Source organism: Girardinichthys multiradiatus, chromosome 23, assembly GCF_021462225.1.
Source record: "Girardinichthys multiradiatus isolate DD_20200921_A chromosome 23, DD_fGirMul_XY1, whole genome shotgun sequence".
Taxonomy (NCBI): domain Eukaryota; kingdom Metazoa; phylum Chordata; class Actinopteri; order Cyprinodontiformes; family Goodeidae; genus Girardinichthys; species Girardinichthys multiradiatus.
The window spans coordinates 27,195,938-27,222,758 of NC_061815.1; the positions used below are offsets into that span (position 1 = coordinate 27,195,938).

The window sequence follows — 26,821 nt, forward strand, 5'->3', positions numbered from 1 at the left end:
TGAAAGCAAATTCTGCATGTCATTCGGAAATCAAGGTGCCAGAGTCTGGAGGAAGACTGGGGAGAAGGAAATGCCAAAATGCCAGAAGTCCAGTGTCAAGTACCCACAGTCAGTGATGGTCTGGGGTGCCGTGTCAGCTGCTGGTGTTGGTCCACTGTGTTTTATCAAGGGCAGGGTCAATGCAGCTAGCTATCAGGAGATTTTGGAGCACTTCATGCTTCCATCTGCTGAAAAGCTTTATGGAGATGAAGATTTCATTTTTCAGCACGACCTGGCACCTGCTCACAGTGCCAAAACCACTGGTAAATGGTTTACTGACCATGGTATCACTGTGCTCAATTGGCCTGCCAACTCTCCTGACCTGAACCCCATAGAGAATCTGTGGGATATTGTGAAGAGAACGTTGAGAGACTCAAGACCCAACACTCTGGATGAGCTAAAGGCCGCTATTGAAGCATCCTGGGCTTCCATAAGACCTCAGCAGTGCCACAGGCTGATTGCCTCCATGCCACGCCGCATTGAAGCAGTCATTTCTGCCAAAGGATTCCCGACCAAGTATTGAGTGCATAACTGTACATGATTATTTGAAGGTTGACGTTTTTTGTATTAAAAACACTTTTCTTTTATTGGTCGGATGAAATATGCTAATTTTGCGAGATAGGAATTTGGGGTTTTCATGAGGTGTATGCCAAAATCATCCATATTAAGACAATAAAAGACCTGAAATATTTCAGTTAGTGTGCAATGAATCTAAAATATATGAATGTTAAATTTTCATCATGACATTATGGAAAATAATTAACTTTATCACAATATGCTAATAATTTGAGAAGGACCTGTATAATGACCTAAAGCAAAAATAAACAATCAGCTATAAAAGTTGGAATCAGTAAGCTGAAAAGAGCACCATTCAAACAATAGAACATGGCATTGGCTCACCTATGCTGTGAAGCTGCTTTGCTTGCTGTGGCACTAGAAACCTGAGGGATTGATTCAAATATCATGATGTCCTGGGAGAAAATGGCATGCTATTAGTGAGGAAGCTGAAGATTCAGCACAATGATCCCAGACATATTAAAAATATATGGTGGGTTATGAAAAAGGCTGTTGGAGAACAGCCTTTTTAAGGTCAGAACAGCGAAAGGATGCTAAGTTCACAATATGTGTGTCATTAAGGGGTTTAATAATTTTGGGAATACAGTGATAATTTATTTTGGAAATTTGTGTTTAATTTGCAGAAACCACTTGTAATATTAGTTGTGTTGAGTTATTTAAATTGATCTTTTGTTATTGCAAATGGATGATTATGGATTTTGCATTTACACATAATTTGCAGTGGGGTTTAAAAAATGTTATTGGAATTACCAGGTTTTTGCACACAAACTAATTTGACTTTAGTTCCACTTGAAGACATTAGAAAAATAATTACAAAAAAATCACACAAAATACTAGAGAGCAAAGTACCCAGGCTACCATCCATATTTTGCCTGTTCATCTTGGAGTTTATAAAACATATGCAATACATGCCCCTGTAGTTTTGCGAAAACAAATGATATTTAGTCCAGACAAGCTTCCTTTTTCCTTTACTTATTTATTGATCTTGGCATATTTTAGCGTGAGTGTCCTGTTTAGGTTTAACTGTCCTGTTGTATTATTATTTGCCGCTTCTAAGTATTTCTTCTGTATCTACTGTACTGTATGAGCATTTTATGTGGCTGTGTGTATTTGGCTACATGTAATACGCTAGCTTATTCTAAGTTACTCTTATCTTGTTTATGCTTTAAGTTTTTCACCTGCTCAATGTGTCCAGCTTGCCCACCAGTGTACCAGAATACACTGGTTTCCCAAGTTGAGCATGAAGATCTTCATCAGGGTTTCCTTCTACCTTCTACATCATTCTCAGTCTTGTAGTTTTGTACTATGACTGCTTTGGATTTATGTTTTCCTTTTGGATTTAGAAACTATTTCTCATTTTAATTAGTAGCTTGTTCCCTGATCTACTGCTTCTGGTTTGGAGTTTGGAGGAAGCCATTTATCAACAAACATGGCATATATTGAACTGACTTTAATTTCAATATTCATTGTTGATTTCAAATATTTAAACAATAACCTTGTGTTGTTGCTTAAATATGATATTCACTTTAAAAGCTGAAAATAAAATATAAATACCAACCAGAGCAATTGAATGTGGCAGCTAAATGAATAGATGCATGCAAGGATGATTTTAAAGCTCACAAAGTTATCTCATCAGTGTTAACGGCTCAAAAATTAAGTATCATCATCAAAACAACGTGTTTTCAGCTCAGGCATCAGTTGTGTTTAGCAAGTTTAAAGTCTGAACTGATTTTGAAAAACATACCACAATAATTTTGAACTAATAGAAATCCCAGAAGGCATGAAAAAGTGCTTTACCGTTTGCATTAACAGCTGCCTTCATGTACTTCAAGCTCAGAGCAAACAAGATTTGCAGAGCTTGTTGCCACTGGAAATGAATGTAATGCTCCTTTAACAAGGCTATCCTTTTAATATTTTTTGAAGTCACCAGAACTAAAGCCCATTTATGAGCCGGTATGAGCGCAATTTGTCAGCAGAAAACATTTATTATCCGAGAACAAGAACAAAATATAATCCCAATATGTTTATTAATAACTGATCCTTCTTATAGCCTTGACCTCTTTGTTGTATGTTTTCTTCTGCCATCTTTCTGCTACTTCAAATCATCCACCCCATCCCTCTATCTGTAGCCTTAGGTAGACAGAGACCATTAAAAGCTAATTTGGGCTCATGCTCATTAGGCAAATTATTAACTGAGCCAAGACTTTATGCCTGCATTTGGACCCTAACCACAAACTAATCACAAAAACACAAACTCATACAGGCAAATCACTGAGAGATGAGAAAATGCACAAGTGACTGAAAGGCCTCCAAGACAGTGGATGGAATACATTTAAGTGAGGCAATGGGAAAGCAGAGATGGAAAAAAAAACAAATTAAGGTAATTTTAAAACAATATAGAGGCACCATTAAATAAAGATATATCCTGTTTTGTTGATAATGGACAGCAGTTGGTACCATAGATGCTACCAGCTGAGTATTTACCTAGAAATCCTGCTAAATCCTGTTAATCCATGAAAGCAGAAATTCATCTTCTGCCCTTCCAGATAGAACACAGTGGGTTGTGCTTTATGCTACTATTGTTGAACGAGCTTAAGAAATAATCCATCTGCCTTCTGGGGAGGATGTAACTCTGAACCTGTGGACCTGCACGCTTCGTTCCATGCAAAAGAAAACCCAGTTTCACCTGTTTTTGTTATACTGACATAAGCAAACCCTATTGTTATTTTAGGTGCATTGTGGTTAGAAGGTTGCAAAGTGGAAAATCTAAGTAGGAGCCTCTATTTTAATGTTTAATGACTTGTGTCAAATGTGTTTTTTAACATGTCATTTTACAAACTTAGCACATTGTTCAACTAATTAAATTTAAGCTCCAGTCCAAATTTTATCTTCTGACACTTAAACGACAATGTGTGCTCTGCTAATATAAAGCAAACCAAAGGTATTGAATGCACCAGTTTTTAACCCCAATTAACTCCTGAGCTCACTTTAAACTTTCAGCAGATAATTTGGACTATACTGTTATGTAGTTTCGCTATATTTCCTCTACTCTGGCTGAGAAAAAGACAGCTTCATTTCGTTGCGTCCCGACAAACAGCTGAAATGGCTAATACATAACTTAATGTGGTACATAAATAATGTGGCACAACAAACATGTAGTAGCAGTGTAGAAGGAATATAGTGATCTATTTTCTCGTAAAAATCACTGAATTCAGTCAGTCAGTCAATCATTTTCTACCGCTTATTCCATAGTGGGTCACGGGGGAGCTGGTGCCTATCTCCAGCAGTCTATGGGTGAAAGGCAGGGTACACCCTGAACAGGTCGCCAGTCCATCGCAGGGCAACACACATACAACCATACACACATTCATTAGAGTCACCAATTAACCTAACAGGCATGTTTTTGGACTGTGGGAGGAAGCCGGAGTACACGGTGAGAACCCACGCATGCACGGGGAGAACATGCAAACTCCATGCAGAAAGACCCCAGGCTGGGAATTGAAGCCAGGACCTTCTTGCTGCAAGGCAACAGTGATACCAACTGCGCCACCATGCAGCCCTCACTGAATTCATTGTTGATTAAATTAATGTTGGTTAATTTGTGTGTTTTTATCTATGCTTCACAGTCATGCAACCCTCACCTGCAGTATGGAAACATTATGCACTGCTGTAATTAAATCAGCTCAACTATGGCCAATTGTTTTAACAGAGCCTTCAAAGAATGCATGAACAATTATTTTTTACCAGTCTGGCAAGTAATGGACGAATTTGAGTGTGTGTGCATAACATACCTGAAATATATAAATATGTAAAATATGAAAGAGCACAGGCTTTCTTGGTAGTATTTATTCAGACTTTCACTAAAAAGCTGTTTCTCATTACCATGCATAATATAGAATATTTACCATATGATGATTTGTCTAAGTCAAAAACACTGAAGACCTCTGATTCTGACATGAATATGTGGTACAGTAGTGGGTACAGTTCACATTGTGTATCTTTATACACATCTTTATCTATTCCCTCATTCTGTTATTTTTCATTCTGTTGTTTGGTCCTGTCTTTAAAATATATTCTGGAATTTCACCTTATGTTAATGTATCTGATTCTTATCTGTTTTCCTCTATTGACCCTGCTTTTATTAACCTTATATCAGTAGTGTCTGCAGTTTACTCCAATTTTGCATTTTGTTCCCAGAATTCTTTTAATGTAATTTGTTGCAGCTGCTGTGTTTGTTGTTGTACAGTAATCCAACAAGCCAAAAGTGATTATCAACCTGTAAGAACTGTAAGAATGTCACTCCTAATCATATAAACTTGAACCATATTTGCACAGGCCCACAGGCTGCTAATTTGTAATGATGCAGGCAAGAAACAGAGATTTTCCAAGAGCCTTAAGGGGTGAAGAATCAATTTATTTTACCTATCTTTGAAGCTACCTGATGTTAGATCAATTCATTTATTCCTTTTCTATACCTGCTGCACTGCCTGGGGTCTTTCCTTGCTGTCACTAGGTCATGGAGTGGTCACCTCAATCAGCACAAGCCAGTACTTTTCAGTGACAACAATTAACACATTAATATTTTTATTAGTTGTGTGACTTCAAAAAAACTTTATTAATCCCAAATGGAAATAAAGGTGGTTGCTAAAGTAGGATCACTATTTGCCTTGTTGATAACTGAGCCACTAACACCAGATGTGACATCATCACACTTGCCGTCAAGCCTTATAATATTCTCTATACCAGTTTAAATATTGTAGGGTTTTAGAGGGGCTGGTGCTGATCTCCAGTGTACAATAGTCTATCCAGTGGCAATTTTCAGGCATGAATATGTATCTAATTAAATATATTTATTCATAAAGTATGAAATAAAACATTATAATGTATTAGTTACTTCACTAACATAAGCACTTTGGAACGTTCCAGCATTTCAATGTTCCAGTTGCCTGTGATTTACTTATATGTTGTAGGTCACTGCCTGTGGTGCAATGGTCCAATAAATCAATTCTTCCATGTTTTGAAAAAACCTTTGTCAACCTGCTCTGACAGATAAATGAAAATCAGGATCTTGCCACAGACACTGGACTGAATTTCACCCTTTTCTGGCATTTACTAAACTGTATAAGTGCGTTTGTTCCAACACACTGGTGTGTATATGTGTCTGCACGGATCACCACACACATACACACAGGTGCTGACATACAGCACAAAGCACACACCAACAGACCCTTGTGAACTCATTTACATTCAAATCAAATTTTCTATTTTTTAACCTCAAACCCAGATGGTGATTATTGATGCCAGCGTATGTGTGTTGCCTGAATAGTTCTGTCTGTGTCTGGCTTGGTGCTTTGTTGTCATTTGATGTGTGCACACTTGGATCTTTTTTCGGGTGTGTGAAAATGTGGTTATGTGTTTGGGTTACCAAGTTTGAAACGGCAGACAGTCGCCCATGTTGGCACGTCGCCACACTGAGAGCAGCTTTGATGGCTCAGCAGCCAGCTCATTCCTTTGCTCTTCCATTTCTTTCTACTTTTTTGTGGCTAAACACAATAAACTACAGCACGTAATAATGAGATGCAATCTCAGTTTCTAAGAGGTATGTAAATCAGACTTTTCCTCCTCTGTCTCTCCATCCCTGTCTCATCCCTCTTTTGTCTGTCGTTCTCTGCTGTCGGGAAGATAAAGTGATAGGAAAGATGATAATGAGGAGGTTCAGAGGCGCAATGACAAGTAAATCTTTTGAGTTGAAATGGGGATGGGACCGTGCCAAATGTCGTCTTGCTCTGCGATGACTAAATGTCTCTTTCATGTCACTGTGGGTGTTTCCTATCATCCATTCGCCTTCCATTCTTCATGTATAATCCTCCCTCCTTTCTTAGTTTTTTTCCATGCACCATCGTAAGGTGTCATTTTCATTCAAATTCACACATTTTATTTGTTTATATTTAGACTTTGCCTGTCTGCGTACACATATGTGGCATGTGTGGATTGACAAAGAAAGAAAAGATGTCTTAAGATCTTTACAAAGTACATTATATTGTTTTGTGAAACAACTGCCTAAAACCATGCACAAGTAAATTATGTTTTTGCAAATTTTTTCCTCTATACTTCTTGCTGTGATGTTGATAAGACTGGGCAGAACACATGCTGATAGCAAAATAATAGTAAATAGAGTGACTTCAAAGGATGCTTTCTTGAATTAAACAGCTGTTAGGGGTTTGGGTTAGGGTAAACATGATTTACTGTCATGCTTTTCACATTATGCTGTTGCAAAGATAGTGACAGAAGAGTGTGGAACAATTTATGAGGACCTTTATATGTTAGACCCTTCATTTATTTATTTACTTATTTATTTATTTACTTATTTATGCCAGTAAAAAAATAATGCCCCTTGAACCTTTTTAACAGTTCGCAACTTTAGGACCACAAACCTTTAGGAATGTTGGAATTTAATGAGATATACCAACAAAACATGGCTTAAAATGGCATGCATGTGTCTTCAGCCATCTTAAGACAGTACCTTGTAGAACCACTTTTACTGCAGTTAGGGTTACAAGTATTTTGTAGCACAGTATAACTCCACCAGCTTTACATATCACCTGATTTAGATTTTTTATATTCACCTTTGTAAAATAGCTCAAACCCAGTCAGCTTGGATGGAAAGCCCACTACTTGGAACCGATTCCAAAGTGGATTAAGATCAGTAGTTTATTTGGGCCATTTAAAGACATTAATTTGATTCAAACTAAACCAAGCCATTGTAGATCCTTTGGGAGGAATGAAAAATAGTTGTTCAGTCAACATACAGGGGTTGGACAATGAAACTGAAACACCTGTCATTTTAGTGTGGGAGGTTTCATGGCTAAATTGGACCAGCCTGGTAGCCAGTGTTCATTGATTGCACATTGCACCAGTAAGAGCAGAGTGTGAAGGTTCAATTAGCAGGGTAAGAGCACAGTTTTGCTCAAAATATTGAAATGCACACAACATTATGAGTGACATACCAGAGTTCAAAAGAGGACAGATTGTTGGTGCACGTCTTGCTGGCGCATCTGTGACCAAGACAGCAAGTCTTTGTGATGTATCAAGAGCCACGGTATCCAGGGTAATGTCAGCATACCACCAAGAAGGACGAACCACATCCAACAGGATTAACTGTGGACGCAAGAGGAAGCTGTCTGAAAGAGATGTTCGGGTGCTAACCCGGATTGTATCCAAAAAACACAAAACCACGGCTGCCCAAATCACGGCAGAATTAAATGTGCACCTCAACTCTCCTGTTTCCACCAGAACTGTCCGTCGGGAGCTCCACAGGGTCAATATACACGGCCGGGCTGCATAGTCAAACCTTTGGTCACTCATGCCAATGCCAAACGTCGGTTTCAATGGTGCAAGGAGCGCAAATCTTGGGCTGTGGACAATGTGAAACATGTATTGTTCTCTGATGAGTCCACCTTTACTGTTCCCCACATCCGGGAGAGTTACGGTGTGGAGAAGCCCCAAAGAAGCGTACCACCCAGACTGTTGCATGCCCATAGTGAAGCATGGGGGTGGATCAGTAATGGTTTGGGCTGCCATATCATGGCATTCCCTCGGCCCAATACTTGTGCTAGATGGGCACGTCACTGCCAAGGACTACCGAACCATTCTTGAGGACCATGTGCATCCAGTGGTTCAAACATTGTATCCTGAAGGCGGTGCCGTGTATCAGGATGACAATGCACCAATACACACAGCGAGACTGGTGAAAGATTGGTTTGATGAACATGAAAGTGAAGTTGAACATCTCCCATGGCCTGCACAGTCACCAGATCTAAATATTATTGAGCCACTTTGGGGTGTTTTAGAGGAGCGAGTCAGGAAACATTTTCCTCCACCAGTATCACGTAGTGACCTGGCCACTATCCTGCAAGAAGAATGGCTTAAAAACACTCTGACCACTGTGCAGGACTTATATATGTCATTCCCAAGATGAATTGACGCTGTATTGGCCGCAAAAGGAGGCCCTACACCATACTAATAAATTATTGTGGTCTAAAACCAAGTGTTTCAGTTTCATTGTCCAACCCCCGTATTTTGTTCAGTCACCTAAGCTGTGGATCTCTGCAGCTCCTTCAGAGTTACCATGGGCCTCTTGTCCACTTCTTTGATTAATTTTCTCCCAGCCTGTCCTGTCAGTTTTGATCAATGGCCATATTTGGTTGGTCTGTGTCTGATGATTCATTGGACAGTGCTCTATGAGATGTCCAAAGCCTGAGATATTGCTTAATAACACAACCTGGCAACAAATAATAATAATTTAGACTTTATTGATCTCACAATGGAGAAATTATCCTCTGCATTTAACCAATCCCCTAGGGAGCAGTGGGCTGCTGCCATTGTGCGGCGCCCAGGGAGCATTCAGAGGCTAAGGGTCTTGCTCAGGCACTGAGACTGGCAGGCTGGGGAGATTGAACCAGAATACCATCCAAATTTTGCCTCTCCAGGACGCAAATGCCCTGCTCTCTAATCACTAGACCACTGCTCCCCAACTTCTCCAAAACTTCTCCACAATTCTCTTCACAAATAATCACTATCCTGGCTGGTGTGTTCCTGGGTGTTCGACATGTTTTTGATTTTTTCTGACAAACCTCTAAAGCCTTTACAGAACAGATGTATTTATACTAATTCAAGCCAAATATTGTTGTTTTTTTTTGTTTGTTTTTTTATATATTTATACACTGCTCAAAAAAAATAAAGGGAACACTTAAACAACACAATATAACTCCAAGTAAATCAAACTTCTGTGAAATCAAACTGTCCAGTTAGGAAGCAACACTGATTGACAATCAATTTCACAGCTGTCTAGCAAATGGAAAAGACAACAGGGGGAAATCTTTGGCGATTAGCAAGACACACTCAATAAAGGAGTGGTTCTGCAGGTGGGGACCACAGACCACTTCTCAGTACCTTTGCTTTCTGGCTGATGTTTTGGTCACTTTTGACTGTTGGTGGTGCTTTCACACTCGTGGTAGCATGAGACGGGCTCTACAACCCACACAAGGGGCTCAGGTAGAGCAGCTCATCCAGGATGGCACATCAATGTGAGCTGTGGCAAGACGGTTTGCTGTGTCTGTCAGCGTAGTGTCCAGAGCCTGGAGGCGCTACCAGGAGAGAGGCCAGTACACCAGGAGACGGGAGGAGGCCGTAGGAGGGCAACGACCCAGCAGCAGGACCGCTACCTCCACCTTTGTGCAAGGCGGAACAGGAGGATCACTGCCAGAGCCCTGCAAAATGTCCTCCAGCAGGCCACAAATGTGCATGTGTCTGCACAAAAGGTTAGAAACCGACTCCATGAGGATGGTATGAGGGCCCGACGTCCACAAATGGGGGTTGTGCTCACAGCCTAACACCGTGCAGGACGCTTGGCATTTGCCAGAGAACACCAGGATTGGCAATTTCGCCACTGGCGCCCTGTGCTCTTCACAGAGGAAAGCAGGTTCACACTGAGCACATGTGACAGACGTGACAGAGTCTGGAGACACCATGGAGAGAGATCTGCTGCCTGCAACATCCTTCAGCATGACCGGTTTGGCAGTGGGTCAGTAATGGTGTGGGGTATCATTTCTTTGGAGGGCTGCATGGCCCTCCATGTGCTCGCCAGAGGTAGCCTGACTGCCATTAGGTACCGAGATAAGATCCTCAGACCCCTTGTGAGACCATATGCTGGTGCGGTTGGTCCTGGGTTCCTCCTAATGCAGGACAGTGGTAGACCTCATGTGGCTGGAGTGTGTCAGCAGTTCCTGCAAGATGAAGACATTGAAACTATGGACTGGCCCGCCCGTTCCCCAGACCTGAATCGGATTGAGCACATCTGGGACATCATGTCTTGTTCCATCCACCAACGTCACGATGCACCACAGACTGTCCAGGAGTTGGTGGATGCTTTAGTCCAGGTCTGTTAGAAGATCCCTCAGGAGACCATCCGCCGTCTCATAAGGAGCCCAGGTGTTGTAGGGAGGTCATACAGGCACATGGAGGCCAGACACAATACTGAGCCTCATTGTGACTTGTTTTAAGGACGTTACATCAAAGTTGGATTAGCCTGTAGTGTGTTTTTCCACTTTAATTTTGTGTGTGACTCCAAATACAGGCCTCCATTGGTTAATACATTTGATTTTCATTGATGATCTTTGTGTGATTTTGTTGTCAGAACATTCAACTTTGTACAGAACAAAGTATTCAATGAGAATATTTCATTAATTCAGATCTAGGATGTGTTATTTGAGTGTTCCCTTTATGTATATATATATATATACAATAAAAAGGAAGTTCAGGTATTACTTTCCTTCTCCTTGAGACTTATGTTTATTGCGTTTTTGTCTATCACTTAAAATCCCAATATAATACATTGAACTTTGAGCTTGTTATGTGACAAACTGTGCAAACATTAATGGAGATGTTTTCCACCAATCTGTCTTGGTATATAGAGTTATCTTTCGAATACCTCCACTTATCTCTTCCTCTTTCCTCTGCTCCATCCTCCATTAAATCACTTAAATTCCAACATTTCAATCATTTAACCAAAGCAGATCAAAAGTAGGTGAATTAAATGGCCCTAACAAGTCAATGCCTCGGCTGATAAGTTGATTTATTCCACAACCAGAAAGCATTATGTCACAAAGCTGCTTGCTCTAGCAAAGCCTGTATCTGATCTTTCTTCTCAAATCCAGCTTTGTGTGTGTTCTGATTGAATAACAGGGCAGGCACTTATGCTCAAGCCTTAAATCTCCACTGATGATATATTAGTGAAGTATATCCAGTCTGCTGCAACGGTTTTTGCAGTTGTTGTACAATTAGAGAGCATCTGACTGGAGTATCTTTAGCTTTTAGCACTCCCAGAAATCATGTGTTTCTATAAGCTGGAAAACTGATCTAAGAGAGATGTATACCAAATAAGAGTGCTCTGTTATGTTGCTCCCATCTGTATTTAACATTAACACATTTGCACATCTGTACCAGATGAAATATACGTGAGTGTCCCTCTGCTGTCCTTGTCTGCATTCAGTTTCCACTGAAATCATCCCACAGGCGCAGGCAACGGGAATATAAATGAGACAGAAGGAAGGTGTGAGTCAGAGGCATTTCCCAAAATGATTAAACTCCCTTCACTTTACTCCATTAGTCTCATCCATCCCTCGTTTTGTCCGATCACATCCTCCCAAACTATGGTCTCTACAGAAATTGAATGACAGCCACTACCTCTTCCACTCTCATTAACCTTCCAAGCCCATCAAGCCACAGCCCCACAATAAGTGCAGCTATTTTGGGTCAGCCTGAGCAACATTTTAAAATCACAGGAAGCAGATGGCTCATCTGCTGTCAAACCTCAGCATAGATTTTTACGAACACATGTCACCGCTACGACCTCATTTACATTTGTAACTCTCCGTAGCTCTGGCCATCAATCTTCATGGGTGTTTGTGAGCAGTAGAGAAAAGCATGATCTGAATACTACTGCGATATAACAAATACTAATATGATCTGTTACAGCATTTAATGGCAATATTTATGAGAGGAAAAGAAAAAGAAGGGCATGAGAACTAAAAACAAGTTAGCTTATAAGCAGGAAAATATGACAGAAGAAAGAGAAGTAATTTGCGACAGCCAGCAGGGATAGTGATTTTACTACTGTGTTATATGTTTGCAGCTCTTATTCGAGCTTACAAATGCAGCATGGTGCAAAGGAGAGCTCTCTGATGAACAGGCAACCTGTTTCATATGCTTATGCCCACACACTGACTGCTGCAGCTCAGAAGACAGATTTGAAATTACAGCTCAAGCTGCTGCGTTATTATGGCAACTGCTAAATATGCATCACGGTAATTGCAAGACTCTCGAGGTTTATGCATAGACTTGCTGAGATACAAGCTGGACACTTACATGTAGCACATCACAACCTTATTGCACCCTTGTTTAAAATTAGTATAGAACATGTGTATGTTTTTTGTAGGCAAATCACACAAAGTTGCAAGTTTACTTTGTCACTTTAAGCGCCGTTATAGCCAAGAGGTAGCCTTGAGTGACATATCAATATTACTGATTGGTTGACAAAGTAGGCCCAACTGTGAACACTCAGCAATGATTAAATCCTGAAAATAATTAATCTACAGTGCATCATTCCCCCATATTCAATCAAGCACTTGTACACCTCTGCTAAGTAATTAAAACAGGGGAAATACACATACTGGGGTCAACAGCGTTCTGTGATTGTTGTGGTAAAACAAAAGCAATTCCAGTAATGAGTCTGCTGTCTTTTATCATAATTGATAAAGGTTAGAGAAACATGTTCTGATGTAGCCAGCATCTAATTTTTCAGCAATATGGGCTATTTTTCGCATTACTTTTACAAAAACAGTATTGCGCTTTCTGAAAGTGTTCATTCCTCCTAAAATTTTCAACATTTTGTGGGGGAAGTTTGAACTGAACCAACAAACTTTTTTTTTCCTTTTGCAAGAGTCTTTTTTTCCACAACCACCCAAGTCTTCAGTTATGGCATGTCTCTACAGTACCTGTTTGCATGTATACAGACTAAAATCTTTCCTCAGTCATTCTTGCAAGAAAGCTGAAGTTGATTTAAATTAAATCGGACATTTCGAGTATTACAGCAGTTATAGGTTTGGGTCATTTTATGACATAAATATGTTTTAATATGTTCTGAGACAGTTTTCCTGTCCATGCTGAAGAAAAGCATGCACCCAGCATGATGCTCCCACCACCACGGAACACAATAAGAATTGTGTGTTCAGGGGGATTTACGGCATTAGTCTGAAGCCAAAAATAGCATTTTTTATGTAGGCCAGAAGTGTCATGAGTGCCTCATCTAAACAAGGAACCTTTTTACCACACATTTGTTATGGCAAATCTTTCATCTTGCCATCCTTTCACTAAGGCCAAGTTAGTGCAGTATATGACAAACAGTTGTTCTGTTGACAGATTCTCCTATCTGAGCACTGGATCTCTGCAGATCCTCCAAAGGATCTATGGGCCTCTCAAACCACTTCTTTGATGTTAATGGTCACCCTGCCTGGACTGTCAATTTTCAAATTGTTAGTTGTAAAAAAACAAATTTAAATAATGTCACCACTTTAGAATCAGACACCACTGTTTGGCTCTGTCACACACAATTCTAATGTAATGAGGCAAATGAGTAACAGTTCAAATTGTGTGAATATTTTTTAAGCTGCTTTATGTTACGTGTGAAGTTTGCTTTTAGCTATTTATGTTTAAAGTAGATGAAAACTAGAAATGGGGACACATGGTCCATCAATGAGGAGGCAGAGAAATTACTGACTCATATCTTGCGTTTACTTCATATCTCCTGTTCTTTTTCACTTATTGCTCTCAATCTGTCACACTGATTGCCTGATGAAATAATAATTTGCCCAAATTGAGCCATAATGCGCCTTGTGAATTTAATTTGGTCTCAAAGCCAGATTAACCCACATGACAGGATGCACATGTCTGTCAGTGCATGTGGACTGGCATGGGTGTATACACATTGAGCATGTTTATATGTGTGTGGGGATACACTATGTGCTTGCCAAGACTTTTAATCCCTGGAGCGTATGCTGAATAAGTCCAATGAGCATTTCTGAGTGACTGTAGGGTAAAAAGTCTAAATCTCTTCAAATACTGCCCCTGGATGAAACCGGTCATCACAAAGTTATGCACATGGGCAGACGCCTTTAAGAACACTGACACACAGGTACCAACATTCAAAACCAGAATTATAGTAGAAAATGAAAACATTCATCCATAGACATAGAAACTGTCTATGAAATGAATTGTTCCAAAAAATTAAAATAAAAATGTAAACATTATATATGATTTTAAGATAATGTTACATATGTTATTCGGGGACTTACACAATTCTGGCATTCACAGATGCCCACCCAAATACTCTAATATTTGTTTCAGCGAGGGGTGTGTTAATTCCACACTTTAGTCCTCCCAAAACCAAGAGTTTCCTTAAGATTTAGCGAAAACATGCTGCAGAAGTAGCTTGCTGGAAACAGGACTTGCACACGGAGAAAACATCTCCTAATCTTGTGCAGTGATAGTGTAGGAGCCTAGGAAAAACTTGTGCTGCTGAGTCACATCTGAACAAGCAACTGTTCCCTGTTCAACACAACATCCCCTTCCACAGCACAGCTGAAAAGGAGTCAGTGGATTTGCTATTTTTCCCCGAAGAGTGAGCTTGGCAACTCTATTTGGACAGACAGGTGGGATATTAAATATGTATTACTATGCAGTGATAGGACACCAGGCCATTAGCTATTATAAATATGTAATTTAACTCTGCTGCATATATTCTGCCTGCTGAACGAGGGCTCCCTGACTATACAAGCTCACTGATTAGCATCCCAACACTAAAATGCATCTCAATTAGACTGAGTGTCAGCCCTCATTTGGGGAAGCAAGAATTCAAATGGAATGAGCCGATAGATCCAAGAAAAAAAAAATTAGAGCACTGTGCATAAAAATGCAGGAAAGGAAAGGAGACGTAAAACCAGCTGCTACAAACCAACAATTTTTCGATTTACTCAGATTTTTCATTACCATGATCTAAATGAAATATAATGAAATTGCTCAACAAAAAAATTTATTAATCCGGGACCGGGTCGCGGGGGCAGCAGCAGACTCAGCAGAGACACCCAGACGTCCCTCTCCCCAGACACCTCCTCCAGCTCCTCCGGGGGGAGCCCAAGGCGTTCCCAGGCCAGCCGAGAGACATAGTCCCTCCAGCGTGTCCTGGGCCGTCCCCTGGGCCTCCTCCCAGTGGGACGTGCCTGGAACACCTCCCGAGGAAGGCGTTTAGGAGGCATCCGATATAGATGCCCGAGCCACCTCAACTGGCTCCTCTCGATGTGGAGGAGCAGCGGCTCTACTCCGAGCTCCTCACCCTATCTCTAAGGGAGTGCCCGGCCACCCTACGGAGGAAGCTCATTTCAGCCGCTTGTATCCGGGATCTCGTTCTTTCGGTCATGACCCAAAGTTCATGGCCATAGGTAAAGGTAGGAACATAGACCGACCAGTAAATTGAGAGCTTCGCTTTTCGGCTCAGCTCTCTCTTCACCACAACGGACCGGCACAGTGCCCCCATTACTGCGGCAGCCGCACCGATCCGTCTGTCGATCTCCCGCTCCATTCTTCCCTCACTCGTGAACAAGACCCCGAGATACTTAAACTCCTCCACTTGAGGCAGGAACTCCCCTCCAACCTGAAGAGGACAAGCCACCCTTTTCCAGTCGAAAACCATGGCCTCGAACTTGGAGGAGCTGATCTTCATCCCAGCCGCTTCACACTCGGCTGCGAACTGCCACAGCGCATGCTGTAGGTCTTGGCAAGAGGGGGCCAGCAGGACCACGTCATCTGCAAAAAGAAGAGACGGAATCCACTGGTCCCCAAACCAGACCCCTTCCGGCCCTTGGCTGCGTCTAGAAATCCTGTCTATAAAAGTTATGAACAGGACCAGTGACAAAGGGCAGCCCTGCCGGAGTGCAACATGCACTGGGAACAGGTCCGACTTAGTGCCGGCAATGCGGAGCAAACTCCTGCTCCGCTCCTACAGGGACCTAATAAAGGGCCCCCGATTCCATACTCCTGGAGCACCCCCCACAGGGCATCACGAGGGACACAGTCGAATGCCTTCTCCAGGTCCACAAAACACATGTGAACCTGTTGGGCAAACTCCCATGAACCCTCGAGTAACCTGTAGAGGGTGTAGAGCTGGTCCAGTGTTCCACGGCCGGGACGAAAACCACACTGCTCCTCCTGAAGCCGAGGTTCGACTATCCGCCGGACTCTCCTCTCCAATACCCTGGGATAGGCCTTACCAGGGAGGCTGAGGAGTGTGATCCCCTGTAGTTGGAACACACCCTCTGGTCCAGGGACCACCACCCCAGTCTGCCAGTCCAGAGGTACTGTCCTCGACCGCCACGCAATGTTGAAGAGGCGTGTCAACCATGACAGCCCCACAACATCCAGAGATTTGAGGTACTCAGGGCGGATCTCATCCACCTCCGAAGCCTTTCCACCTCGGAGCTTTTTAACCACCTCTGTGACTTCAGCCTGGGTGATGAAAGAGTCCAACCCCGAGTCCCCAGCCTCTGTTTCCACCAGGGAATGCGTGATGGCAGGATTGAGGAGATCCTCGAAGTACTCCTTCCCCCGCCCGATAATGTCCTCAGTCGAGGTCAGCAGCCTCCCAACCCCACTATAAACAGTGTTGGCGAAGCACTGCTTCCCCCTCCTGAGACGCCGAACGGTTTGCCAGAATCGCTTCGAGGCCAACTGGTACTCCTTATACCTTATTAATTACCTTATTTATAATCTAAATACCAGAATAATGTGTGAAAATAATTTTGAGATATTTTATTTTTAAAACGGCAAGACTCGGGTCAAAGGCTTTTGGTCCTTCCACAAATTTTGACCATGGTTTGCTGGACGTTTGGCTCATTCCTTTTTAGCAGAACTGGTGTAGCTGAGTCAGGTTTGTGGAAAAACTCTAATTTGTCTTCTTATGTTGCTTTGTGGATTGGCTTCTTCCTCCACACTCATGTTGGTACTGGTCTCATTTCACTGTGGATAATGACTCTTACCAGCTTCAGTCAGCATGTTCACAAGATGTCTAGCCTTTTTTCTGCCGTTCTTTCTTATATTTCTGACCACAACACATTCATCTATAGAACACAGAAACTGTCTCGATCCTGAAAGACATGATGGCTAGACATTATCATGGTTTTTATGCTTGTTGGAACCGATTATGTGGAAACTTCATGCATTAGGAAATTGTACCCAAAGATGAAACTGACTATAGTTTTTTATATTTCTATGATTTCACACAAGAAAGCAGTGTGTTTCAGTAGTTTTCCTAAAATGCAATCGAAAGTGTGCCAGTAAATATCATAACTGTTGAAAATGACCAATTAGAAGCTTAAAAAACAGGTACATAATCATCTGGGCTTTTAAAATTTTTCAAAGGGCTTAGTAATCTTGATATACTGTATGTAAACCTATAAATTTAATAAATAAAATAACGAAGAGATCTCTAAAAATTATCTTGCTAATTATTCTGATTTAATGACAGACAGTGAGGGAAAAAGGTCACGAGTCTGTTAAACAGTGAATAAATACCTGGTTTTAACTATAAATGTGACGTGAACATGAGTGGCAGAAACGTCTGAAGTCTAAACAGTATCAGCTAATGCCTCTACATTTTTTTAAATAGGAAATATAACAAGTTAGAAATGAGATGAAAGACTGTATGGAATAGAAAGGAAAACCAGGCTCGAGTTCTCTGAGCTCTGAGGGGAATTTTAAAGAGAATCACAAGAAATGCACATTGAATGAAAGTAGACACAAAGCCTACATTTTGAGCTGAAAATGGTTAATAGTGAGTGAAATTTGTGGGAGTAAGTTGAGGTTGCTTGGAGAAGTTTTCTAGTTTTGTCACCCACTGTCTTTCTTGGCAACCATGGCAACGCATGTATTTTTTGAAACACACTTAAGCTATGATTTTCTTTTTTTCATTTGAAAGGGCATTTAAAAGCTGTATCAAATGAAAACAGTTCACTACCTTGTGACCTATTTAAAGTTTAGTGGTATTTCTACCTGAAAGTGAGAACAACTTACTATTAAAAAGCCTTTACTTTCCTTGTTTCATGTTATAAATCAGATTTTATTTCTTTCTCGTTCATCTATAATCTAGCTCTCACATTCCATCTTTAACCCTCTGCCTGGTCCATTGTTACCAACCATCACTGGCTCTCCATGGCCAACAGTCCAGTTTCTTTAAAACACACGTATACTCTCCCCATTCTGTTTTGTTGTTCTACAGTATGAATCCTTGTATCAGTCAAACTTTTCCATCTACCCCTTCACTGTTTTATCACATCTTAACTTTATCTCACCTGATTTCACTTGGCTGATCCCAGGCAGTGTAAAATGTGAACAGATATTGTAATAGAGATGCTTAAAGAAGGTTGATGTGCATTTTTATAGATTTGTGCACTGCTTGATGCAGATTTCTATTTTTCTTTCCTGCCTTTTTCTTTCTCCCTTTGTTTTTAGTGACAAAGTACAACTCAGAGCATTTTGACAGCAACCCAGAGGGCCCTACCCCAGGGGAATCAATCATCTGAGCCAGAATCAATACCAAAGAACCATATCCTGGACCCATGCTGTTTGCTACAAATTTGAGTTGCAGCAACTGCCTGGCAAAAATCCTTAGTGCAGTGCTAACTTGACAACTACCATTGTACAAACTATGAGATGCATATCAAATCAAGAATAGTAAATCGGGTTTTCTGTGAGTCCATCATGCACAGAGCAGCTTCTGTTTTAAACTATATCAGTCCACCACAGCCTTTTAGAGTCCACAGGAGTCCGATTATTGTTCCAATTATTGTGTACACTGCATCACAACATTTGATCGATCTCACCTATCATTATTTGGACCTCAGTGGGGAAAGCAAGCATTTATCAGCTCAGCACAAGAAAATTAAATAGCTACAACAGGTCTAAAAAGCGGCTGTGTAATGGGGGAAGGGGTGATCACTAATGCATGATGGGCTTTTAAAATGTGGCATCCATGAGAAAAATCTTTTGTAAATGTTTTCAAATGAAGCAGTTGTGGTCTAAAATCAGAAAAGTCAAAACCCCGAGCTATGAAAACGTTTCCTCCCCCGATTCTTTTACAATCAATGCATGATATACCTCCCTTTACAGGTACCACCAGTGACATAAATTTGACTAATATTCTATCAGCACTTATTGCGGTATTTGAATTGCCCACAATTTAAAAGTCCAGACAGAATGTTGGGTTGGAGCCAAAAATAAGAAAACCTTAAGTCAGAAGTGACTAATGCCCTGTAAATATCTGCTCAGGTCTGTGTTATTTTTAACCTCGAGACAGGTTAATCAAAGAGAGAGGGCCTTAAAGTGACATTTACCATCAGTGGAATGTCTACATTAATAGTGCCACTTGGACTGATTGTAATAAGATGGTATCTAACTGGGGTCATTGCTCTGATTGTGTTATGATTGTGGGTAAACTTTACAGCCCTAAAATTGTATGTTATGATATAAACACCAAACATCTATATTCTAACTATAAAAATAGATCCTAAGGGACACCCGTGGAACTGTAGATGAAGACAATTTGATCTTATTGAAGCGAACTGGAATGAAATAAATGGATTTGAATAATAATGTAATAATTTCTTAAGGGATGCAGTTGATGCAGTGTAGAATGCAGGACAAAAAAACATAAAACAAAGATAAATTTAATAAACATACCAACTTAGGTCTAATTAGTTATGCATTAAAGAATAAAAGTAAGATTTCAGAATCAGGATTTTCCTGACTGGAGCCTATTTCTGTTTTTTTTTTTTTTTTTGAGGTCTGACAATTTCAGTTTTGACAGATTATGTTTTCTTTTCCAGACTAAAACATACAAAACACTAACACAGTTTTAAGTACACGTCTATGTATGAAACCATATGTTCTGTTGGATCATTTATGGAGCATAAATGGTGGGAGCTCTGATTTTTGATGAATTTGATGAATAGGACAAAAAAAATCGGATTTTTTTAGAATTGGACCTGCCAATCACTAATCAGAGCCAATTAAAGGAAGGTTCTACGTCTGGCCAGTTGTTTGCTGCAACTCTAACCAGGAGATAATAAAAAATATCTGCTCTCTAACAGGTCCCACAGACAACTAATTCTACACTGTCCTCAGTCAGTCTGTCATTTTCTACCGCTTCTTCTATAGTGGGTCACAGGGGAGCTGGCACCTATCTCCAGCAGTCTATGTGTGGAAGGCAGGGTACACGCTGGGCAGGTCGTCAGTTCATCGCAGGGCAACACAGACACATACAGGACAAACAACCATGCACACACTCAGTTAAACCTGAGGGCAATTTAGAAAGACCAATTAAACTAACAGTCATGTTTTTGGACTGTGGGAGGAAGTCGGAGTACCCAGAGAAAACCCACGCATGCATAGGGAGAACATGCAAACTCCATGAAGAAAGACCCCCGGCCGGGAGTCGTACCCAGAACCTGCAAGGCAACAGTGCTACCAACTGTGCCACCATGCAGGATTGTCTTCAAATAATCTGAAATACATCATTCTAAGGTGAGACAGATGTGTTGATCTGTTTGACCATAATGTACAGCCCCATACTTGGGGAAAAAAAAGGCAGCATATGAACACAAGAAACTTATTTCAACTGTCAAGCAAGGTGGTGAAAGGATGATGATGCGGTGATTCTAGAGTCAAACGTGAGGCCATCTGCTTGAATGCTAAGCGTATATGAAATTGGGTCATGCAAGCCATAAAGCAATATTGTCCAAATATTAACATATAGCTCAGCCTTCAATTTTGAATTGGTTCAAGGTGCTCATACTCATTATCTATTTGGCTCACGCTTTTATGCATAATGCTTGACTAAGAAGTCCCCAAATAAAATGGAACATTAAGATTTCAGTATAAAAACATAAATACATTGTATTAGAGCTAAAAAAAACCTTTCACTTTCAAAAACAGAGTAGAGGCAGTTCTCAACTGTTCTGTTGGAATTAATGATGATGATGTTTCACAGAGTTTCGTTGTAATGTATTCAATTATGTGACAAGAAACAAATGCTCAAAGAGATTTTCCTGGGATTTAACACACTTTTCTGACATAAAGTGAGTTTGTGACTGGTTCTCCACACAGGATTAGGCCTGCTGTTGTTTAATACTGCAGTGTAAAGGAAAGACATTGGAAAACAAATCCAAAACAATAAGACAAACCTTGTCTCTGGAAGAGCTGGCTGCTGACGATTTCAGTCATGGAGGAAACCTTCTGTTTCTGGAGCTTCTCAGGCGGGATGCAGGAATAAAAGTCATGCAGCAGCTTGCTGAGGGAAGAAACCAATAGGAGGGGTATTGATAACAGGAGTGTTAAGTACATGTGTGAACAGCAAAAATTTGTCTTCCAGGAAATAATCAGAGCAAACAATTGATATTTCTTTAGACATTCTATTAAGGCATATGTTTAATTTTGTCTGAATTGTCTTTGGCAATCCTCTGTACATAGTCATGACTAACATCTGCATTTTAAGCACCTTGTTAGTATTTCTAGCTTTAATCATCTCACCTTAAAGGTTAAAATTGCACAGCTACTTAAAGGAACATTTGTAGAAAGGAGAAAACATGAGTCAGGAACATGAGGGGAGCAGTGTTTGCTGCATGAAAACAAATGAGCCAGAGCATATACACTCTTTAATGACGCCAGCACCTCTAATTCAATTTCTCAATAATTAAACAGCCTGGTTGCTAGCCCTGATGTCACTTAGAAAAGACTGAATACTCTGAGCCCAGCAAACCTTCTGTCCCAGGTTTTCATTTGCTCTCTAAATTGTTCACTCTTCTTCTAATCTTATGCCTCCCTGGACAACAGTGTGAAATAATAAAACATGCTCCCTAAAAAAAAAAACAAAGAAAGATAACAAAACAGAAAGGTTTGTAAACTGTTTGATGTGCGTAAGCTGACATGGGTGCATGCTGAGGCACATCAGAGACTTATCAGGCCCTCTAATAATCTGAGCTGAATCTAATTAAAATCTGAAATGCCAAGGAAAGGACAATAAAACACAGGCACATATGACAAAATATTTTTATGCAGCACTATGTGGATCAGACTGCAGCTACGTTTACAATGTGCAGGAAATATAGAGGATATAACAAAGCTTTGATGTCCACCTCCTGCACTATGATTGTAATTCAAACTGTTTGCTTGTGGAAAATGCTTGGGGCAAATCTTATCAGAAATGCATCGGGGACCTTGCTTTCAAGTTTGGATGGCTCTGATAGGTTTGTGAATGAGAGCGTAAGAAAGTGTATAAGACAAAAAAGGGTGAGGGAATTTGTGTACAGAAGGAGGAAAAGGAAAACTAAATGACGGAAGACAGAATATGAGGATGCATGTCTTGACTTTCAACTTTACACCTCAGTGTCTTTGCATTGTTGTGTGTGGCTGTGAGTTAAGCGGATAAAAATATTGAAGCCATAAGAGATAAACAGGTGGCTGTAGATAATGCATGCCTATAAAAGGACACACACGGGTCAGAGAAAGGTGAAATGAGAAATTATAAGGACAAAAGTCCTCGAAATGGAACGCAGATCGTCAAGAAAACATCAGTTAACATCTTATTTCTGTAAAGTAAAAAGGTCATCTAAAGAAAATGGATCTATTGGTTGTTGGACTGCCTCATGATAAATAAAGAAATGCTTAAAACATATGAAGCTGAAAACATTATAAGAAGTGAAGAGGAATGGGCAAACATGTCTTTTTGTTGATAAAAGAAATAGGATGCATGTTTGAATTTGGTTCAAGGAGAGGTTAAGTGGGTCATTCCAAGTCATTTTGATCTTTAAGAGACAGAAAAACAGAATAGTTAGGTTGCAAAGGGCATACAGAAAGAGCAGCACAGCAGCTGGGAGTTTTGTCCTTCTTTCTGCATCAGTTTGATGAGATTTATATCTCCTGGTGAAAAGAGGTAAAGCTTAAGTACTGAGGAGTGTGTGGGAAAATGAGGTGAACAGAGGTCAGTAAACAAAACTAAGAGAAGTTTAAGAGCTCCCACACATCCCATCCAACAATGCACCTGAATGACGCTAGTAAGACTTTGTTTTAATGGTGAGTTTACCTGAGGAGTTTGGCATCAAAAACCTTCTCGACATCATGCAGCACTGTCGGCAGGTACTTCAGAGCAGCAACCTGATGACATACATGTACCAAAACACATTAAAATCACTGGTTTAGGAGGTGACTATGCCATCAAACAGGCTCTTTTCACATTTAAAACTGATCTGTCTCATTTCTCCACTACACGGCTTCTCTGTTAACGTTTTGTGCCTGGATCTGTTTCAATATATTGATGTAGTCAAAATAGGACAAACAATTTAAGCAGTGGAATACTGATGTTGTCAGAATCAGATACAACCAGAAGTGTGAAAATGTGGAAAAGATAAAACAAAGAAAGGCAGGAAATATAGCAAAAGTTAAAGAGGTCTGAGGACATGTAATTACCCTGAGCAGAAGCGTGGTGGTGTAGTCTGTTCTCATCAAGCTGTTGATGGACTCAAAAAGCCTCTTCAGCGAGTCTTCAAACTCAGCCTGCTCCTTCCCCTCATAGAGCCTGAGAAGACAGGAGATAGTTTATGGAAGTGCAACAAAAAATTCAACCAAAACCTAAATAAAACATTATCCATCACAAAGGGAGAGGGCATGATAGAATGCCAATGCAGCATCCAAAGTGATCGTAAAAAATATCAGCCTTTTTAAAAGGAGAGGATAAGGCAAACAACAGGTGTGGTAAATATTTTTTTAAAAAGGGTCCTTATCTATATTTTGCTTTAGCAAGAAGTGTCTGTTACAAACACAAAACCTAATTTACAACATTTGTGGGAAGTCATACATTATCTTTCACTTGCAACAGGAGTGAACATGAGGTTACTCTTGTGATGAAAACTGTGGATCATCGTGAATCATCAGCTGACATTCTGAGGAGATTTTAGACCAAGCTACTTTTAGTAAACAATATACTTATGAAGGACTTTGCAGCAGCATATTCGTACATTAAACATTTGTTTGAAAAAATTGAGTGCATGGGTTCAAAGAGAACATACATTATTGTGGCTGAAAAAAAATATATTTGTGTTTTACTTCTTTAAATGTCTCTGGAAAGTTATATTTAGTAATCCATGACTTTTTGTTTCCCTGTGGTATAAATATGACTTGACTAAGAAGTCCATTTTCCATATCCATTGGCCACTAGGCTGGATAACGACCCAAATGTATCTTGCTAACATAACACAGGGTAAAGGATGTAAGTGAGGCATAACCAACTGAAAAGTTCCCTTTTTTTACTTCAGTAAGAGTGGCATATAGAGGTCAGTCTCTGCAACAACCATTAATATGCCAGTGGGCTAATTGGGAGCCAGCCCTTGTTTGTCTTACCTTTACAAATGCAAACACTAGTTGTGCATTGACAGGAACTCTTTCTTTCGCCAGCTGAGACTAAAATTGGGCTCTTACATATCAACCTCTCTATGTGAGCTTTGTTGTGAAACAAAAGATAAATATGAGAAAAAGTGACTCATGCCCATTATTAATTATGGTGGAGGATATGTGATGCTGTTGGCTTATTTCTCTTCTCCAGGACCCAGAAACCTTGTTAGAAAGCATGACATGGAAAACTGTTTGAAATGTCAGGATGTTTGAAGTAAAAATGTGATATGATTTGCTGGAAACACTAGAAATGAGTTGCAGTTGGATGTTTCAGCAAGATAATGAACCAAAATATGACCAAATAATTGCAAAAATGCCTTTGCTGATAAAACAATAAATCTTCTTTCATGGCCATCGCAGTCACTATTCAAGATCAATGAGCTGAAAAGAATTGTCCATAAGGATCTCAATAACACAGCAAACATATTTAAAGCATTTTTTACATCTTTATCAGGGCTACCTATAAATATAGAGGTCCCTGAATAATATAAAAAATAAAAACGACCGTTTACAACCCTTGTACACTCATAGCAGTCCTGTGAAACATTTTGTTTCTTCTTTTATGTGTAAACTATCTTGCCATCTTTGTTTTAATCCATGATCTAATATTAATTCAGATGGTGATAATAACCAGGAGAGCCAGAGCTAGCTCTTAAACTACAGTAATTATGAACTGAAATTGTGTTCATATGGAAATGGGACATCAGAGTCAGGCTGCCTGAGTAATTATACGACAAAGCAACATATTAACTTCACAACAAGCAGGCACAAACAAATATACTATCATGCTAGCAAGACATTATGCTGCCAAGTCATAGATAGATATTTATAGGACCGCTGAGTTGACAACAACCATTAACGTAAAAAAGCTGGTTGTCTTTGTCGCTGCTATTTACAATCTATTTAAACACCCACACTGGCCATCATCTATTACATTTCTCCTCTACCAACCCTTAGCAAATGTTACTCTCATCTATCTCCACATCCCTCCAGCTCCTCACTATCTTTGTGTGATTCAGTTGGGCTGTGCATTTGTTAATTATAATTGTGAGAGCTGGAGGGATGGATTAGAGGCTCACAGTGAATTTAGCATGGGTGGAGAGAGATTAGGCAGTAATGCACAGAGGTATTATCACAGGGCTCTTTGCAGAGTATAGTTATGATTACAGATGCATTGTCCTGTTTAATCCATGAACTCTATCTGTGTTTAACGGTGTGTTTAGAGAGATATCCGGTTGTATCAGGGTCAGTGTTTGTGTTATCACAGTCAGCTGTGCACTAACACCATGCATTTACACTCAGCTAAAACTGCTGCATCTTGGATAATATGACCTGCGTCTAATTAAAAATACTCTTGTAAAAGTGCAAACATCCAACAAGCAGGAACAAGTGAGTATTTTGTCTCAACATACATGGACGGACAGGTTAATCAGGGGGAAATCAGGAGCAGCTGGTGAAAGAGACAAAGCATGCAACTGGAGGAGGGAGGCTAACTGACACAGAAGAGCAGGGACTGAGATTTAGATACAACTGGAGGCAGTTTTTGTTATGGGCCATTTGGGCATTTGCACAGGGTGGCATTGGAAAGAAGGCTTGCAATCACCAGATAAATATATATAACTTATCAGTCAGTTGGGCCTTAAACAGGTTTTATTTTGCTTTTATGTGTGGACAGTCAATGAGGAGTTGGTGCCATCTACTTGTTGATGAGAACAGGGAGACTTTTGGTGTTATAAGGAGGGGCTTCCCTAGGGCGCCATTCATGAAAGAACTGTGAAAGAAAGGTTTCCCATACTCTTCCAGGCTTTTCCAAACTGCATAGAAACTCTGTATCAAGTAGCTTAAGAAAGTCAACGTGAGGGCCCATGCGCTTCCTTTATGTTGAGGTAAATATCTCACGTTTCTGGTTTACATACCATGAGTTTAAAGACAATTTCAGAAGACTGCCATTTTAAAGGCCAGCTAGATAGCAATTAACAACTGGTTGTCTTGATTTTGATGAGGCCTTACATATAGCCCATATAGTGACAAAACTATAAACAAAGCAGAAGGTAGAGAAAACAATACCAGAGTGGGACAGAAAGAAAATCAATCCAAA

At 40.3% G+C, this 26,821-nt stretch overlaps 1 protein-coding gene across 2 annotated transcripts in view; it reads right to left on the reverse strand.

Moving 5' to 3' along the window:
- The window catches only part of LOC124860244 (dedicator of cytokinesis protein 2-like), a 143,451-nt gene that overhangs the window by 89,057 nt on the left and 27,573 nt on the right, over positions 1–26,821 (reverse strand). For both annotated transcript variants that reach the window (XM_047353367.1, XM_047353368.1), the window contains 3 exons: positions 23,743–23,851; positions 23,360–23,430; positions 21,462–21,568 (listed from right to left, as the gene is read on the reverse strand). In XM_047353367.1, coding sequence (XP_047209323.1) covers positions 21,462–21,568; positions 23,360–23,430; positions 23,743–23,851 — 287 coding nt within the window. The remainder of the gene's footprint in view (positions 1–21,461; positions 21,569–23,359; positions 23,431–23,742; positions 23,852–26,821) is intronic.